General features: G+C 47.2%; 1 protein-coding gene across 1 annotated transcript in view; it reads left to right on the forward strand.

The window, feature by feature from the left end:
• LOC135530545 (aryl hydrocarbon receptor nuclear translocator 2-like) overlaps positions 1–8,817 on the forward strand; it is a 132,922-nt gene extending 124,105 nt beyond the window's left edge. Inside the window, 2 exon segments of the mRNA XM_064958846.1 lie at positions 6,453–6,598; positions 7,305–8,817. Coding sequence (XP_064814918.1) covers positions 6,453–6,598; positions 7,305–7,403 — 245 coding nt within the window. The 3' untranslated portion in view covers positions 7,404–8,817.
• The last annotated feature ends 6,162 nt before the right edge of the window (positions 8,818–14,979 follow it).

The following is a 14,979-nucleotide window of genomic DNA, read 5'->3' on the forward strand; positions in this document are numbered from 1 at the left end:
TATCTCTATCCTCTCTGTCTATCTCTCCCCCTCAGTCGTCCAGAATCTGTCCTCTCTCTATCCTCTCTGTCTATCTCTCCCCCTCAGTCGTCCAGAATCTGTCCTCTCTCTATCCTCTCTGTCTATCTCTATCCTCTCTGTCTATCTCTCCCCCTCAGTCGTCCAGAATCTGTCCTCTCTCTATCCTCTCTGTCTATCTCTCCCCCTCAGTCGCCCAGAATCTGTCCTCTCTCTATCCTCTCTGTCTATCTCTATCCTCTCTGTCTATCTCTCCCCCTCAGTCGTCCAGAATCTGTCCTCTCTCTATCCTCTCTGTCTATCTCTCCCCCTCAGTCGTCCAGAATCTGTCCAGGCTATACGTTACTGTTGGGGCAGAACATCTAGCTTGTGCATGTAAATATTCTATTAGAATGTATTAGTGGTAGTGGCACATCTCAGGGCATCATAGATCTGTGTCTCTCTCTCCTCTGTCCTCTCTCTATCCTCTCTGTCTATCTCTCCCCCTCAGTCGTCCAGAATCTGTCCAGGCTATACGTTACTGTTGGGGCAGAACATCTAGCTTGTGCATTTAAATAGTCTATTAGAATGTATTAGTAGTAGTGGCACATCTCAGGGCATCATAGATCTGTGTCCCTCTCTCTATCCTCTCTCTCTCCCTATTTCTTTGTCCTCTCTTTCTCTCTCCTCCCTTTTTCTCTCTCCTGTCTTTTTCTTAATCTCTCTCAGCTGGGGGAAATGGGTGTCTGGTCTATACATGACCATCTGATGAGCTTTTAATGGACAATCATTACACTAATGGACTAGTTCTCTATCCTTCTAACACACATACTCTCCCTTTGTCCTTCTGTCTCTTTCTGTCTCTCTCTCCTCCGGGCTAGTCTTGGTGCAGAGACAGAGGTGAGGAGAGATATTAAGAAATAGAAGTGAATTACAGCCGATCTGTTTCTCGGCACATCTCATTTCCTCTGTCGTTGTGTGTTTTGTCATTTCCCTTTATTGTTGCGTTTGTTTACTTTGTCAGTCATTTACCGATTTGTTTCCATTCTATAAACAAACAATCATCCCTCCGCTCGTCTGACTAATCGTTCCTCTCCTCCTTTATTTCTGCTCGCGTTCCTCCCTCCCTCATTATTTACGGCAATAAGCTGTCAAGGTTCCGTGTGCTGAGGAGTGTGTTTATGGTCATCTCTCTCAGCAGCAGGATATGAGATATGCAAGGGGATATATTGTAGAGCTTATCAATCCACTTCTGTTTAATGTGGAGAGACCCCCCACTCATACACACACACACACACACACACACACACACAGAGAGAGAACTCATAGCTCTGAAATCATCCCCCTACAGGGTGTCATGCAGTGTGTTAGTGCACCAGACAGTATTTGTCTCCCTGTGTGTCTGTCTGGCTCAGTATGTGTCTGTCTGTAGAGAGGAGAGAGGAAATGAAGTGGAACGACTGCTGCTGTGTTTCTCACTTGTGAGAGTGTGTGAAGTCATCACAGTGGGACACAGTCGCTCCTCAATGCTCTGTGTGTGAGGTCATCATAGTGGGACACAGTCGCTCCTCAATGCTCTGTGTGTGAGGTCATCACAGTGGGACACAGTCGCGCCGCAATGCTCTGTGTGTGAGGTCATCACAGTAGGACACAGTCGCTCCTCAATGCTCTGTGTGTGAGGTCATCATAGTGGGACACAGTCGCGCCTCAATGCTCTGTGTGTGAGGTCATCACAGTGGGACACAGTCGCTCCTCAATGCTCTGTGTGTGAGGCCATCACAGTGGGACACAGTCGCGCCTCAATGCTCTGTGTGTGAGGTCATCACAGTAGGACACAGTCGCTCCTCAATGCTCTGTGTGTGAGGTCATCACAGTGGGACACAGCTGCTCCTCAATGCTTTGTGTGTGAGGTCATCACAGTGGGACAACCAGGCCGCTCCACAATGCTCTGTGTTTGAAGTTATCACAGTGGGACACAGCCGCTCTTCAATGCTCTGTGTGTGAGGTCATCACAGTGGGACACAGCCAGGCCACTCCTCAATGCTCTGTGTGTGTGCATGCATCCATAGATGTGTGTGTGTGTGTGGGTGAGCACGTGCGAGTAGCATTCCGTGCGCGTGTGTGTGCACGTAACTTGGATATCTCCCTGTCTTTAATATTCCATCTTGGAGGAACATGTAACTTGGATATCTCCCTGTCTTTAATATTCCATCTTGGAGGAACATGTAACTTAGATATCTCCCTGTCTTTAATATTCCATCTTGGAGGAACATGTAACTTAGATATCTCCCTGTCTTTAATATTCCATCTTGGAGGAACATGTAACTTAGATATCTCCCTGTCTTTAATATTCCATCTTGGAGGAACATGTAACTTGGATATCTCCCTGTCTTTAATATTCCATCTTGGAGGAACATGTAACTTGGATATCTCCCTGTCTTTAATATTCCATCTTGGAGGAACATGTAACTTAGATATCTCCCTGTCTTTAATATTCCATCTTGGAGGAACATGTAATTTACATGCCCCCAATACATCATACCACATAACTCAGTTTATTACCCAGGCCTACAAGCAAAGAGGCACTGAGTTTGAAGGTAGGCCTTGAAATGCATCCACAGGTACACCTCCAATTGACTGAAATTATGTCAATTAGCCTATCAGAAGCTTCTAAAGCAATGACATCATTTTCTGGAATTTTCCAAGCTGTTTAAAGGCACAGTCAACTTAGTGTATGTAAACTTCTGACCGACTGGAATTGTGATACAGTGAAATATAAGTGAAATAATCTGTCTGTAAACAATTGTTGTAAAAATGACTTGTGTCATGCACAAAGTAGATGTCCTAACCGACTTGCCAAAACTATAGTTAACAAGAAATGTGTGGAGTGGTTGAAAAATTATTACATTTTTAATGACTCCAACCTAAGTGTATGTAAACTTCTGACTTCAACTGTACGCACTAGGGTCCCAATAGGGAGGCCCAGCTAGGTCTGTGTCTCTGTGCAGTGGTTCGACTGGTGTTGTATCACTTCATGGTCTGTGTCTCTGTGCAGTGGTTAGACTGGTGTTATATCACTTCATGGTCTGTGTCTCTGTGCAGTGGTTAGACTGGTGTTATATCCCTTCATGGTCTGTGTCTCTGTGCAGTGGTTAGACTGGTGTTATATCACTTCATGGTCTGTGTCTCTGTGCAGTGGTTCGACTGGTGTTGTATCACTTCATGGTCTGTGTCTCTGTGCAGTGGTTAGACTGGTGTTGTATCACTTCATGGTCTGTGTCTCTGTGCAGTGGTTAGCCTGGTGTTATATCACTTCATGGTCTGTGTCTCTGTGCAGTGGTTAGACTGGTGTTGTATCACTTCATGGTCTGTGTCTCTGTGCAGTGGTTAGACTGGTGTTGTATCACTTCATGGTCTGTGTCTCTGTGCAGTGGTTAGACTGGTGTTATATCACTTCATGGTCTGTGTCTCTGTGCAGTGGTTAGACTGGTGTTATATCACTTCATGGTCTGTGTCTCTGTGCAGTGGTTAGCCTGGTGTTGTATCACTTCATGGTCTGTGTCTCTGTGCAGTGGTTAGACTGGTGTTATATCCCTTCATGGTCTGTGTCTCTGTGCAGTGGTTAGACTGGTGTTATATCACTTCATGGTCTGTGTCTCTGTGCAGTGGTTAGACTGGTGTTATATCACTTCATGGTCTGTGTCTCTGTGCAGTGGTTAGACTGGTGTTGTATCACTTAATGGTCTGTGTCTCTGTGCAGTGGTTTGACTGGTGTTGTATCACTTCATGGTCTGTCTCTGTGCAGTGGATAGACTGGTGTTGTATCACTTCATGGTCTGTGTCTCTGTGCAGTGGATAGACTGGTGTTTTATCACTTCATGGTCTGTGTCTCTGTGCAGTGGTTAGACTGGTGTTATATCACTTCATGGTCTGTGTCTCTGTGCAGTGGTTAAACTGGTGTTATACCACTTCATGGTCTGTGTCTCTGTGCAGTGGTTAGACTGGTGTTATATCACTTCATGGTCTGTGTCTCTGTGCAGTGGTTAGACTGGTGTTATATCCCTTCATGGTCTGTGTCTCTGTGCAGTGGTTAGACTGGTGTTATATCACTTCATGGTCTGTGTCTCTGTGCAGTGGTTAGACTGGTGTTATATCACTTCATGGTCTGTGTCTCTGTGCAGTGGTTAGACTGGTGTTGTATCACTTCATGGTCTGTGTCTCTGTGCAGTGGATAGACTGGTGTTATATCACTTCATGGTCTGTGTATCTGTGCAGTGGTTAGACTGGTGTTATATCACTTCATGGTCTGTGTCTCTGTGCAGTGGTTAGACTGGTGTTGTATCACTTCATGGTCTGTGTCTCTGTGCAGTGGTTAGACTGGTGTTATATCACTTCATGGTCTGTGTCTCTGTGCAGTGGTTAGACTGGTGTTATATCCCTTCATGGTCTGTGTCTCTGTGCAGTGGTTAGACTGGTGTTGTACCACTTAATGGTCTGTGTCTCTGTGCAGTGGATAGACTGGTGTTATATCACTTCATGGTCTGTGTCTCTGTGCAGTGGATAGACTGGTGTTATATCACTTCATGGTCTGTGTCTCTGTGCAGTGGTTAGACTGGTGTTATATCACTTCATGGTCTGTGTCTCTGTGCAGTGGTTAGCCTGGTGTTATATCACTTCATGGTCTGTGTCTCTGTGCAGTGGATAGACTGGTGTTGTATCACTTCATGGTCTGTGTCTCTGTGCAGTGGTTAGACTGGTGTTGTACCACTTAATGGTCTGTGTCTCTGTGCAGTGGTTAGACTGGTGTTGTACCACTTCGTGGTCTGTGTCTCTGTGCAGTGGTTAGACTGGTGTTGTACCACTTCATGGTCTGTGTCTCTGTGCAGTGGTTAGACTGGTGTTGTATCACTTCATGGTCTGTGTCTCTGTGCAGTGGATAGACTGGTGTTGTATCACTTCATGGTCTGTGTCTCTGTGCAGTGGTTAGACTGGTGTTGTACCACTTCATGGTCTGTGTCTCTGTGCAGTGGTTAGACTGGTGTTGTATCACTTAATGGTCTGTGTCTCTGTGCAGTGGTTAGACTGGTGTTATATCACTTCATGGTCTGTGTCTCTGTGCAGTGGTTAGACTGGTGTTGTACCACTTCATGGTCTGTGTCTCTGTGCAGTGGTTAGACTTCATGGTGTTTCCACAGTCACAGTAGTGTTGGTTAGGAACACCGAGGTGAAATATCAGACACCTTGGGTACACTCAGCAGATCAATACATTTATGAGTAGTCTTCCTCGTTACATTAGTGGTACAGGAACACAAACACACCCCAAACACTGATTTGTATTTGATAAATGACATGTCTCTCTCGGAAGCCAACAGTGTGTGGCTCTCCCCTCTGATCCTCTCAGATAAGGATTTATTAACTCGTCAGGTCAAGACTTCAAAGCTGTTTATGACATCAGAAAGATAAAACATTGGTTTTACAGCCTTACTAGCTACTGCATCACTTTCCCCTGTGTGGTATGTAGGTGTTTTATTAATGGGATAGGGAGGTGTGTGTGTGTGTGTGTGCGTGTGTGTTTGTGTGGGTGCGTGTGCGTGTGTGCGTGTGCGTGTGTGCGTGTGTGCGTGTGTGCGTGTGTGCGTGTGTGTGTGTGCGTGTGTGCGTGTGTGCGTGTGTGCGTGTGTGCGTGTGCGCGCGTGCGTGCGTGCGTGCGTGCGTGTGTGCGTGTGTGTGTGTGTGTGTGTAAAGTACATGTCTATATACATGAATGCAGACCTGCATGTTGGTGCTGGCATCCAGCTCTCCAGAAACATTCCTAACAGCATCTCCAACCTCTCCCCTGAGGGAGATATGTATTATTCCCTACATAGTGGACTACTTTTGATCAGGGCTGTCTATATATAGCACTATATAGGGGACAGGGGGCCATTTGACATGTAGACATGTATTAGTGTTGGGCCTGTAGGGAACAGAGAATATTGATGACTGTGTTCTATCTGAACACCAAAGGTGATGAAGGGTCACCTCACACTTATGCAATGTGTTGCTGACTGCTCACTGTGTCTCTCCCCCTCCTCCCTCCTCCCTCTCCCTCCTCCCTCTCCCTCCTCCTCCCTCCTACCTCTACCTTCTCCCCCTCCCTCTTCCCTCTCCCCCCTCCTCCTGCCTCTCTTCTTTCTCCTCCCCCTCTCTCCTCCCCCCTCCTCCCTCTCCCTCCTCCCCTTCTCTCCTCCCCCTCCTCCCTCTCCCCCTCCTCCCTCTCCTCCTACCTCTCTTCTTTCTCCTCCTCCCCCTTCCACCTCCTCCCCCTTCCACCTCCTCCTCCCTCTCTTCTTTCTCCTCCTCCCCTTCTCCCTCCCTCCCTCCCTCCCCCTACCTCTCTTCTTTCTCCTCCTCCCTCTCCCTCCTCCTCCGTCTCCCCCCTCCTCCCTCTCTCTCCTCCCTCTCTCTCTCTCTAGATGTGTCAGGAGAGGGCAGTCAGAGTGGGGGTCAGTTCCAGGGTCGGCCCAGTGAGGTCTGGTCCCAATGGCAGAACCAGCACCATGGCCAACAGGGAGGAGAGCCACACTCTCACCCCAACCCCTCCCAGACAGAGGTGTTCCAGGTAACACACACCCTAACCCCTCCCAGACAGAGGTGTTCCAGGTAACACACACCCTAACCCCTCCCAGGCAGCGGTGTTCCAGGTAACACACACCCTAACCCCTCCCAGGCAGCGGTGTTCCAGGTAACACACACCCTAACCCCTCCCAGACAGAGGTGTTCCAGGTAACACACACCCTAACCCCTCCCAGACAGAGGTGTTCCAGGTAACACACACCCTAACCCCTCCCAGACAGAGGTGTTCCAGGTAACACACACCCTAACCCCTCCCAGACAGAGGTGTTCCAGGTAACACACACCCTAACCCCTCCCAGGCAGCGGTGTTCCAGGTAACAGAGACACACCCTAACCCCTCCCAGACAGAGGTGTTCCAGGTAACACACACCCTAACCCCTCCCAGACAGAGGTGTTCCAGGTAACACACACCCTAACCCCTCCCAGACAGCAGTGTTCCAGGTAACACAGAGAGACACTAACTCTTCCAGGTATCATGCACACCAATCCCAAGCTCCAATATCCTACAGTAATCCATGTGTATGAGAGGCAGGAAGAGAGGTCACCTTGGACACACTGGGCTTCAATGGCTTATTTCCTCCTTCCCTGGCCTGAGCCCAGTGTACACAGTGCTGTCTGATATGGCTCCACATGAAAGTCTGTGTCCCTGATCCTGACCTTTCCTCTCTCCCTCCCCGTCTGTCTCTCTGTAGGACATGTTGCCGATGGCAGGAGACCCAACACAAGGAACAGCCAACTACAACATTGAAGACTTTGCTGATCTGGGCATGTTCCCTCCCTTCTCCGAGTAGAACCCTTTAACGTTCTATCAATGGAACACTGCTCTGTTCTTCCACTAGAACCCTCTGATAGAGGAAAAGGAATAGAACACAATGTGCTGGTTTCTTCATGGCTCCCCAACCTCACACTTTATCACACAGTGAATGTCCAGATGCACCCTCTCATAAACACACACACACTCTGACACATACCTGTTTCCTTTACGAGAAGAGAGTTGGTTCTATAGAAGACTGGTACATTGCTAGTGGTGTACTGACCTTTTCCTTTGTAAAATGTCTTCTTCATTCACTTAAATGATGCCTGTTCTTTTAACAAAGGCTTGTGAATTTAAAGGTGCAATCTGTAACTTTCATTTCCCCTAGTGGCATCTTGAAGTACTACAAAATATGCCAAGAAGCAGTAAAAAATACAACGCCTAGAAAATTCACCAGTGCAGACCCCCCCCCCTTCCGTTTGCAAACAATTGCAGAGGCAGGCAGCACTTTTGGGGGGAAAACAAAAATGACAGATTGCACCTTTTAAGCTGCCAATATCCACTTTGCACTCCACTCTGCCAAACTGCTCCAGGCCAAGAGACACTCACCACGCTGATCAATGTTGGTACCATCGATACATATTATCACACAGTATGTCACTGCTGCTCCTCCCTCAGTATTACATTAAGCTTTATGCTGTAAATTATACCTATATGTAGTGATGTTCATAACACCTAGATAAAACCTACGGAAGTCTAGAAGGATTCTGTGTAGAAAAAATACAAATAAAGATTCCACTCACCGGCAACAGTCGCTAAGCTACAATGCTAAGTGCACTTCATCGAAGCTAACCGCTAAAAGTCACCAGCTTGATAAAAAGGGAAAAAGCGCCATACCGCCAAAGCAACGCAGTGCAGTATATATACTAGTTTAGTGTATCCTTGTGGCTCTCGCTGCTCTACTTTATAACTTTATTATATTATTCTCTTTTCTGATTATTAACAGAGACTGAATTCTACTTTATAGCGAGGGAACTTTTACATGACAGATTGTGTACCGTGTCTCTGGTTAACGACTGATGGGACAGAATGATAGATTGTGTACCGTGTCTCTGGTTAATAACTGATGGGACAGATTCTACAACTGGAATCCTTTTGCTAAAAAAAAAAATCTAAAAATGTATGTTTTTGTAAATAATGTGATTTTTATGTTGACTCGTTACTTTTACACAGTATGCGTTGTTTTTTGTGTAGGTTTATGTAGGTGTCATCAATGTGTGCAATGTGAGTACATATTTAACTATCGCTATTTAGTTTAGTCTTAATTGTACATTGAGTTTAAGGAACCTGTATAAAAGTGTGTAAATGTTACCCATTATTTTTGTTTAACACATTTTTGTGCTTGTGAAAATAAATGTTTATTGGTTGCGTGGCTTCTAATCAAAGAAGTGTTTCCGGGCAGATTTTTGTGTTGTGGAATATAGTGTAGAAATAATAAACACAAAACCATACAGTGCAAGAAGAACATTGGAGAACAGAGGAAACAAGGTTTTATTTCTAATTGTTCCAGACAAGTAATAGTGTGCCATTGTTTGAGACACATCCTTGTCCGGTGTTTTTGTAATGGAGACGATCTCCAATCTAGTCTGAAGATTAGATTTACCAAGGGATATGTTAGGTCTGTCTCTACTGGAGGATTCTATTTCTTGTCAAAACATATAGTCATGAGAAGATGTGTGTGTTTATCACTCATTCATTGGAGCCCTGTCCTAGTGCCAGTAGCAACAGAGTGCCCTTCCTTTCTGGGAGGAATCAGGGTGGACGTGAGGGAGGTGCTGAGTTGGGCTCTCTCCCATAATTCACAGTCTGAAGGTGTGTGTGCTTGAGTACTTGCTGGTGTGTGGTGATTTCGCAGGCATGTCCCACTCTTTCCACACTATCACTTCAGACAAGACAAGATGGGTGTGTGTCTGTTTTCCTTTAGGTGGATCTGGTGGACGAATCGGGACATGAGTCTGCAGAAAGAACATCAAAATGGCTGTTTCAATGGTAAAATGGCTACCTCTTCCTTTCTCTTTCCTTCACGAACACACTGAGATGACGAGATATGGTCAAATGGTACAAATTAAAAAAACACTGCTGAACTTGAAAAAGGAAGTGACACGGTAAGAAAAGCTTTCTAAACGTGTTTGATACAGCCACTCTCTTGACCTTGTCACACTTCTGTTAGGCCTACTAGGTGACCTGAGCCGAGCTGTACTACTAGTCTGGTTATGCACCCAGACTTATACAGTCGTGATAAAGTACACCCTTTGGAAAGTGGGCTTTTTATTTTTGGGCACATGAACATTTGAGCTAAATTCCAACCACATTCATTGATAAATGGAACCCAATGGAACAAAAATCACAAAAAAATTTACTTTGAAAATGTTATGCAATTAACGGCAGGTAGCCTAGTGGTTAGAGCGTTGGGCTAATAACCAAAAGAGCGTTGGGCTAATAACCAAAAGGTTGCTGGGCACATGAGACATTTTCACTTCATTACAGTACAACGGTTTGATTTGTTTGATCGTAGCTAGCTAGCTACTTAGCCGTCTTTGTATCTAAGACAATTGTGTAGTCTGGAGCGATTTTCTAGGTTAGCTAGCCAGCTATTGTCGTTCTTTTAACGTAACGTTACGTAATCAACACTGCTAGCTAGCCAGCTAGCCCCCGAATAGCAGCACTGTAGAAACTATTACACTCGACGGAACGACTTGATTAGTGTAGTGTCAACAACGTAGCCACTGCCAGCTAGCCTACTCCAGCAGTACTGTATCATTTCAATCATTTTAGTCAATAAGATTCTTGCTACGTAAGCTTAACGTTCTGAACATTCGATAAGTGTAGTCCACTTGTCATTCCAATCTCCTTTGCATTAGCGTAGCCTCTTCTGTAGCCTGTCAACTATGTGTCTATCTATCCCTGTTCTCTCCTCTCTGCACAGACCATACAAACGCTCCACACCGCGTGGCCGCGCCACCCTAATCTGGTGGTCCCAGCGCGCACGACCCACGTGGAGTTCCAGGTCTCCGGTAGCCTCTGGAACTGCCGATCTGCGGCCAACAAGGCAGAATTCATCTCAGCCTATGCCTCCCTCCAGTCCCTCGACTTCTTGGCACTGACGGAAACATGGATCACCACAGACAACACTGCTACTCCTACTGCTCTCTCTTCGTCCGCCCACGTGTTCTCGCACACCCCGAGAGCTTCTGGTCAGCGGGGTGGTGGCACCGGGATCCTCATCTCTCCCAAGTGGTCATTCTCTCTTTCTCCCCTTACCCATCTGTCTATCGCCTCCTTTGAATTCCATGCTGTCACAGTTACCAGCCCTTTCAAGCTTAACATCCTTATCATTTATCGCCCTTCAGGTTCCCTCGGAGAGTTCATCAATGAGCTTGATGCCTTGATAAGCTCCTTTCCTGAGGACGGCTCACCTCTCACAGTCCTGGGCGACTTTAACCTCCCCACGTCTACCTTTGACTCATTCCTCTCTGCCTCCTTCTTTCCACTCCTCTCCTCTTTTGACCTCACCCTCTCACCTTCCCCCCTACTCACAAGGCAGGCAATACGCTCGACCTCATCTTTACTAGATGCTGTTCTTCCACTAACCTCATTGCAACTCCCCTCCAAGTCTCCGACCACTACCTTGTATCCTTTTCCCTCTCACTCTCATCCAACACTTCCCACACTGCCCCTACTCGGATGGTATCGCGCCGTCCCAACCTTCGCTCTCTCTCCCCCGCTACTCTCTCCTCTTCCATCCTATCATCTCTTCCCTCTGCTCATACCTTCTCCAACCTATCTCCTGATTCTGCCTCCTCAACCCTCCTCTCTTCCCTTTCTGCATCCTTTGACTCTCTATGTCCCCTATCCTCCAGGCCGGCTCGGTCCTCCCCTCCCGCTCCGTGGCTCGACGACTCACTGCGAGCTCACAGAACAGTGCTCCGGGCAGCCGAGCGGAAATGGAGGAAAACTCGCCTCCCTGCGGACCTGGCATCCTTTCACTCCCTCCTCTCTACATTTTCCTCCTCTGTCTCTGCTGCTAAAGCCACTTTCTTCCACTCTAAATTCCAAGCATCTGCCTCTAACCCTAGGAAGCTCTTTGCCACCTTCTCCTCCCTCCTGAATCCTCCTCCCCCTCCCCCCCCCTCCTCCCTCTCTGCAGATGACTTCGTCAACCATTTTGAAAAGAAGTTCGACGACATCCGATCCTCGTTTGCTAAGTCAAACGACACCGCTGGTTCTGCTCACACTGCCCTACCCTGTGCTCTGACCTCTTTCTCCCCTCTCTCTCCAGATGAAATCTCGCTTCTTGTGACGGCCGGCCGCCCAACAACCTGCCCGCTTGACCCTATCCCCTCCTCTCTTCTCCAGACCATTTCCGGAGACCTTCTCCCTTACCTCACCTCGCTCATCAACTCATCCCTGACCGCTGGCTACGTCCCTTCCGTCTTCAAGAGAGCGAGAGTTGCACCCCTTCTGAAAAAACCTACACTCGATCCCTCGAATGTCAACAACTACAGACCAGTATCCCTTCTTTCTTTTCTCTCCAAAACTCTTGAACGTGCCGTCCTTGGCCAGCTCTCCCGCTATCTCTCTCAGAATGACCTTCTTGATCCAAATCAGTCAGGTTTCAAGACTAGTCATTCAACTGAGACTGCTCTTCTCTGTATCACGGAGGCGCTCCGCACTGCTAAAGCTAACTCTCTCTCCTCTGCTCTCATCCTTCTAGACCTATCGGCTGCCTTCGACACTGTGAACCATCAGATCCTCCTCTCCACGCTCTCCGAGTTGGGCATCTCCGGCGCGGCCCACGCTTGGATTGCGTCCTACCTGACAGGTCGCTCCTACCAGGTGGCGTGGCGAGAATCTGTCTCCTCGCCACGCGCTCTCACCACTGGTGTCCCCCAGGGCTCTGTTCTAGGCCCTCTCCTATTCTCGCTATACACCAAGTCACTTGGCTCTGTCATAACCTCACATGGTCTCTCCTATCATTGCTATGCAGACGACACACAATTAATCTTCTCCTTTCCCCCTTCTGATGACCAGGTGGCGAATCGCATCTCTGCATGTCTGGCAGACATATCAGTGTGGATGACGGATCACCACCTCAAGCTGAACCTCGGCAAGACGGAGCTGCTCTTCCTCCCGGGGAAGGACTGCCCGTTCCATGATCTCGCCATCACGGTTGACAACTCCATTGTTTCCTCCTCCCAGAGCGCTAAGAACCTTGGCGTGATCCTGGACAACACCCTGTCGTTCTCAACTAACATCAAGGCGGTGGCCCGTTCCTGTAGGTTCATGCTCTACAACATCCGCAGAGTACGCCCCTGCCTCACACAGGAAGCGGCGCAGGTCCTAATCCAGGCACTTGTCATCTCCCGTCTGGATTACTGCAACTCGCTGTTGGCTGGGCTCCCTGCCTGTGTCATCAAACCCCTACAACTCATCCAGAACGCCGCAGCCCGTCTGGTGTTCAACCTTCCCAAGTTCTCTCACGTCACCCCGCTCCTCCGCTCTCTCCACTGGCTTCCAGTTGAAGCTCGCATCCGCTACAAGACCATGGTGCTTGCCTACGGAGCTGTGAGGGGAACGGCACCGCAGTACCTCCAGGCTCTGATCAGGCCCTACACCCAAACAAGGGCACTGCGTTCATCCACCTCTGGCCTGCTCGCCTCCCTACCACTGAGGAAGTACAGTTCCCGCTCAGCCCAGTCAAAACTGTTCGCTGCTCTGGCCCCCAATGGTGGAACAAACTCCCTCACGACGCCAGGACAGCGGAGTCAATCACCACCTTCCGGAGACACCTGAAACCCCACCTCTTCAAGGAATACCTAGGATAGGATAAGTAATCCTTCTCACCCCCCTCCCCCTTAATGATTTAGATGCACTATTGTAAAGTGGCTGTTCCACTGGATGTCAGAAGGTGAATTCACCAATTTGTAAGTCGCTCTGGATAAGAGCGTCTGCTAAATGACTTAAATGTAATGTAAATGTTGCTAGATCAAATCCCCGAGCTGACAAGGTAAAGATATGTCGTTAACCCACTGTTCCTAGGCCATCATTGTAAATAAGAATTTGTTAAATATAAAAAAAACAATTAAAATGACCAAAAATACAGTTTCCTTATGCAGAAAAAATGTGTACACCCCTACCTTTATCATGGCTCAAATGTGGATCTGGTGCACCAATACAGGTGCAAATGATTAGGAAATCATTATAGAGTACCTTGGAAGTGTACAGCCTTCCATAAAGATTAGAAACTTGGTTTGGTATTAACCATATGGTAACACATCAGCCAAGATCAAAAGACCTCCGAGGCCCTCAGAAGAAAGATTACTGATGACCATGGGTCTGGGAGGAATTACAAATCCATTTCCAAGCAATTCGAAGTACATTGTTCCACTGTCCGACAGATCATCTACAAATGGAGACAATTCCAGACCACCAATCTACCTAGGACAGGTCGTCCCACCAAATTCAGCCCAAGAGCTGATCGAAAGATGCTCATAGAAGTCTCTAAGAACCCCAGGGTAACATCAAGGGATCTACAAGCCTCTCTAGACACAATCAATGTGAAAGTGCATGTCAGAAAGAGACAAACTTGCCCTACATGGGAGGTCAGGAAGGAAGAAGTCCGCTCTCAAAAACGAATATCAAGACCAGAGTGACGTTCGCCAGACAACACCTGGGTAAAGACCAAAACTACTGGAACAATGTGCTCTGGACAGAGGCCATCTTTGGCAAAAACATTACACTGCCTTTGAACAGAAGAACCTCATACCAACCGTAAAGCATGGAGGCGGTAGAATTATGGTTTATGGCTGCTTTGCTGACTGAGGGCCTGGCCAACTTGCCATCATTTAGTCAACTATAAATTCCAAATCTTACCTGAGAATTCTTGAGGAGAATGTGAGGCCATCTGTCAAGAAGCTGAAGCTGAACCGAACATGGATCTTGCAACTGGTCAATGATCCAAAACACACATGCAAAGCTAGAACAGAATGGCTCAACAAGAAGAAATGGAGGGTTATGGAATGGCCGAGTCAAAGCCCAGATCTGAATCCTGTCGAAATGCTGTGGGGGGGACTTGAAGCGGGACGAGCATGTATGAAATCCCTCGAACATAACACTGTTGAAGCAGCACTGTAAAGAAGAGTGGGGGGGGGGGGGTCGATATAGTCCCATATAAGAGACTGATAGACAGTTCCAAGAAACAGCTACATTAGGTGATTTCAGCCAACACTAGCTATTGAAGCTTACTTTTTAAAAACTTTTTTTAACGTATTTTAGATTTTTGAATAAATGATTGCAAAGTATAATCTTTCAGTTTCATTTGTAAAATTAGGTTATCTTTATCTGTTAATAGTGTTGAAGTGAAGATTACATATCCATCTGTCCAAATAAGAAAACTTTCCAGGGGGTGTACTTATTTTCCCCTACTGTATTTAGAGTTTGTCTGCTTTAAGAACGCATGCAATGCTATGGTTCTGCGTCCACCACAGTTGCTGAATCTTTGCTTGAAAGAATGGTCTGAGAGGAAAATATTGGAGATGGCACACTGAAAAGGG

This window comes from Oncorhynchus masou, unplaced genomic scaffold (assembly GCF_036934945.1).
Source record: "Oncorhynchus masou masou isolate Uvic2021 unplaced genomic scaffold, UVic_Omas_1.1 unplaced_scaffold_1376, whole genome shotgun sequence".
In the NCBI taxonomy this organism is placed as follows: Eukaryota; Metazoa; Chordata; class Actinopteri; order Salmoniformes; family Salmonidae; genus Oncorhynchus; species Oncorhynchus masou.